At 38.9% G+C, this 4,863-nt stretch overlaps 1 protein-coding gene across 1 annotated transcript in view; it reads left to right on the top strand.

The window, feature by feature from the left end:
* Nucleotides 1–4,863, top strand: part of PTER (phosphotriesterase related) — a 70,049-nt gene that overhangs the window by 33,837 nt on the left and 31,349 nt on the right. Inside the window, exons 2-3 of the mRNA XM_019631381.1 lie at nt 409–861; nt 2,187–2,452. Of these exons, the coding sequence (XP_019486926.1) occupies nt 430–861; nt 2,187–2,452 (698 nt within the window). The 5' untranslated portion in view covers nt 409–429. The remainder of the gene's footprint in view (nt 1–408; nt 862–2,186; nt 2,453–4,863) is intronic.

Here is a 4,863-nt window from a genome sequence, read left to right on the forward strand (position 1 = left end):
TTTTTTTTTAATGGTGATTACTGCTGAATTATCCAAGGAAGCATAGCTATGACTAATGAGATCAAATTAAGCAAAAGAAAAATGTGAACTGAATATCAAGACATATTTCCAGTAGATGAGGTTGGGATTTAATCAGGCAGAGGAGTCCCCGTGGAAGTGGTTGGGGGACATTTAACACCACGCATGTCACTTAGAGCTGCAGTGAACTTACACAATTTACAAGGGACAGGCTCTGAGTGTGGCAGGATGATAAGTGAGATCGTATCTCTAGTTTCATTGATTCTTTCTTACAAGGGTATACATTCACAGCCTCCTATCCCCTATGTAAAGAATTTATGTGTGTGTTAAATTTTCTGATTATCGTTTTCTCTCTTTTTTTTTATCTTCCATAAAACACTCTTTTTAAAGAATCTCCTGGTACCATCAGAAATGTCTTCCTTAAGTGGAAAAGTCCAAACTGTTTTGGGCCTGGTGGAGCCAAACAAACTGGGTCGCACCTTGAGCCATGAACATTTGACAATGACCTTTGACTGCTGTTACTACCCACCGCCTCCATGTCACGAAGCTATCTCTAAGGAGCCTATTATGATGAAAAATTTGTTTTGGATTCAGAAGAACCCTTATTCCCATAAAGAGAATCTTCAGTTGAATCAGGAGACGGAAGCCATCAAGGAAGAATTGTTGTATTTTAAAGCCAAAGGTGGAGGGGCTTTGGTGGAGAACACGACCACTGGGCTTAGCCGGGATGTGCAAACTTTGAAGTGGCTTGCTCAAGAGACAGGCGTCCATATCATCTCTGGAGCTGGGTTCTATGTGGATGCCACTCACTCTTCAAAGACCAGAGCCATGTCAGTGGAGCAGGTAAAAAGCCCTAAGTTCTTTAACAACATTTGTGTATACATTCTGAATAGCCAGAACTTAAGATGTTGGGTTATCCTCACGTGTCATCTACACTTGAAAATGTCACTAGCTCCGAGGTAGTTGGTCATGCTATAGAAATGTCCTAGGCAGCAAAGACATCTGCTAATTGAGACTCAAATTAGGAACCTTTCCTTTCCTAAAGAAAAAGCGATCAGAACGCACTGGTCACTGAAAAACTCAACGTGTTCATACTTAGATTCGTATACGAGTATGTCATATCCATGCTCAGTGATGGTACCCCAGGCTGTTTGTATCCTCAGTTTTCCATGATAAGCTTCAGTTATGCAACCTCAATTTTCTTTCTGGATTTTATAATAACCAGCAATAAAAATTCACTGTAGGGTGAAACTTGGCAGGCAGAGACTTGGCACATTTGTGAATATGTTTCCTTTGCCTTTTACAAAACAGGAGGGGTGGAAGAAAATCCATTCTCCTATTTGTGTCATAATAAGATCTTAAGCAAGAATGGGCAGGAAGAAGCAATCTTTCAGGGACAAAAAGAACAAATAAACAGTAAGCCTTTTTTGCACGTGTATGTGCTCTCTTTCTATACATATGTGTTTATACAGACTCATATGTATCTTCCATTGCCTGGTTCAGAGGCATAGCGTGTCAAGCTGCAGTCTTTGCAAAGAATCACTTAATCATTAAAATACTTTTATTTCAAAATTTTATCTGCATTTTTTCCTAATCAGGCCTTTCCTCTTTTATATGTTTATATTATCTGAAGACGATCACAATGTCAGCTCTTGCACATTCTTCCAATCACTCTTAGCGGTAACTACACATGTGACCAAAAATGTAATGTCAGCATTGTGTGCTGTGAACTTTCTATGCTGTAGATAAAGGACTGCATTAATAAGAGAGAATTAAAGAATTACTTGATATAGTTGACACAGATTCAAAGACAGTCTTTATGTTCTAGGTTCTCTTCAGGTTAAAGTACAGATTTTTTTTCTCATCTGAATATATTTTCATTAAGTCATGGTTTTGTTTTGTTTTTCTATAGCTCCCTAAAGCCATGACTTTCTTGTTGAATAATCACAGTGAGATATTACAGAATCTTTGATTTAGGATAACTTGTTGAATTTGAAATTTGGCCAGCAAAATGCCTTTCTCCTTGACCAATTATGAGTTGAATAAACTATGAATACGTTTTTTAAACAATGAAGGACTAAATGAATAAATTCATTCACATACTGTGGTGATCCTATGTTGATAAATTCTATAGCCTATCACATATTTTCATTCCCATCCTTCCTTAGCTGACTGATGTCCTCATGAGCGAAATTCTCCATGGAGCTGATGGAACCAGTATCAAGTGTGGTGTTATTGGAGAAATTGGTTGCTCCTGGCCTCTGACTGAGAGTGAAAGAAGGGTTCTTCAGGCAACAGCTCATGCTCAGGCTCAGCTTGGCTGTCCTGTTATCATTCATCCTGGAAGGAATCCAAGTGCACCCTTTCAGATTATCCGAGTGTTGCAAGAAGCAGGTGCAGACATCTCCAAAACAGTTATGTCACACCTTGACAGGTAAGCAGGCTATGTATAAATGAGTGCAAATCACCACCTGATTATGGATGCTTAGATGTGTAGGGGTTAGCAAAATAGTTGACTATATAAACAGAGCTTGGCTGCAGTTAATTTTGTGAACAAGCCTAACAATGTTGTAAAGGCTACACATTAGGCTTTAGATCGAATCAATTAAGGAATTAACACAGTTCCAATGTGACTAATAATATATTACAGTTACTTTTAAGTTGGGATTCCTGGATATAAGGATGTATCTTTCATTGTTTCTGGAAAACTTCAGTATTGTCTCTTCAAATATTGTTTCATATGTTTTCTTTATATTTGCATCATAAACTGTAATTTGATATATTTAGGAACTAATTACCTATCCTCCATGTCTCTTAATATCTCCTTCATATTTCCATTCATTTGCATCTTTGATTGTAATTTCTTCAATTCTGTCTTCCCATTTACTACTTCTCTCTCCAGCAGAATCAATCTGTTGCTTAGCCTATCAATTTGGTTTATAATACTAAGAACTATTATTTCTTCTTTATTTCTGTAAGTCCTATTTGTTACTTTTCAACTCTGCTTGGCTAATTTTGTTAATTTTTTTCCTTCAACATGTTTTCAATTCAATTATTAACAAATATTAAGCATACAAGTTTACCTTGTAATTAATAAATCTAATTTCTATTCTTTTTAATGTGATTTATAGTTTGTTGATTCTTCTGGATCTCATTCATATGAGGTTATTTCCTTGTCTTAAAATTTTCTTTTATTGTGATGTTAGATTCTTTGGAAATGATCATGAGTCTGGCTTCAGTTTGTTTGTTTGTTTCCTGGTTGTTTTGTTTGTTTCTTGTAGGGAGTTAGGGGCACAACCAACCTGGTATTACTCTAAACTAAATTTGAAAAAATTAATTAACCTAACATAAAATTTACCATCTTAACCATTTTTAAATGTACAGTTCAGTAGTAAGTACATTCACATTGTTGTGCAGCCAATCTCCGAACTCTTTTCATTTTGCAAAACTGAAACTATACCCATTAAACAAAATTCCCCCGTTTCCCCTACGCCTGGCCTATGGCAACCACCATTCTACTATCCCTCTTTATGAATTTGACAAATCTAGGTACTCATACAAATAGAATGATAGTATTTGTCTTCTTGTGACTTTTTTAAAGATTTTTTTTAATTGGGGAATTGGGGGAGGGGAACAGCCCTGGGGAATTGGGGGAAGGGAAACAGACAAGTTGCTATCCTTTTTGTTCTTCGGTCTAGTTGTGGAGAACGTTGCTTCACTGGCCCAAGTTGGCACCATCATTGCACTCTTCCCGGGTGAGGCAGATCAGTCGCTGGCTTCTGGTTGGCCGCTCACTGCGGCTGCTGGCTGCTCACGCTGGCTGCTGGCTACACACAGTAGCCCACGGCAATGCAGCAACCCACTGCAGCAGGGGCTGCAGCCTCCGCCGCAGGTTGAGCTGTTGTTCAGCATCTTAGCTGTAGAGGGCAGTGTCACTGGCCCTCATATGTGGGATCCGAACTGGGGTCCTCTGGCGTCCCAAGCCAGCTCTTAACCAACGTGCCACTCGGCCGGCCCTTCTTGTGACTTTTTAAACTAACCTTTTGACTTGAGGGGTTTAGAACGACACAGGTGCTATGAATTCTGGCCCCTAAACTCAGTGAGTGCAAGTTGTGGTTATGGGTTCTCAGGGGGGACTTTTTTCTCAACCTGCCTCCCTTTTGCCAGAGGACAATACAGAGAAAGACATATAACCTCCAAAGGCTCCCTCTGTGGGCCAACTTTCACCTAGTCCACCCACAGTGGTGTTGTCTCTGTGTGACAGGAGAAGTTCCTTTATGTGCTGGCGGAGGTGGGTCTCCAATCTCTCCCACCCTATTCTGGTCCTAGCTCTCTGTTACTGGGCCCCTTAAACCACCCCCCAGGACTATGGTATCTCTGGGTTTCCCCTTATTCCTCATTTTCTCTGCTATCTTGTTGTTTCTGCCCCCTGAACAAACCCTTTACTTTCCCACCCACACAACCAAGCATTTAAAACTGATTTTGCCCCCTTTCATGTAGTCAGTATTTTACATATACTATGCTTGAAAGGTTTTCTGTGAACATTTAGTCTGCCATGCTGCTTGAAATTGGTCATGATGATTCTTAAAGAAGAATCTTTCTAGCCCTGTTTGTAGTTAGACGTGTAGGTAAATTAGGAAATTATGCTTGGCACTAATAGGAAATACACATTCATTGGAAATTGTGAAATAAACCTTAACTCCTAGCATAGTAGAACTTCCTTACTCATAAAAACAAACAATATATGGTTTACTCCTTGCTCATCAAATCAATATAAAATCAATATATATGTGTATCCCTTGCTCATAAAATTAAACATATATATACACATATGTGTATGTGTTT

The sequence above is a fragment of the Hipposideros armiger genome, unplaced genomic scaffold, assembly GCF_001890085.2.
Source record: "Hipposideros armiger isolate ML-2016 unplaced genomic scaffold, ASM189008v1 scaffold_996, whole genome shotgun sequence".
NCBI classification, from domain to species: domain Eukaryota; kingdom Metazoa; phylum Chordata; class Mammalia; order Chiroptera; family Hipposideridae; genus Hipposideros; species Hipposideros armiger.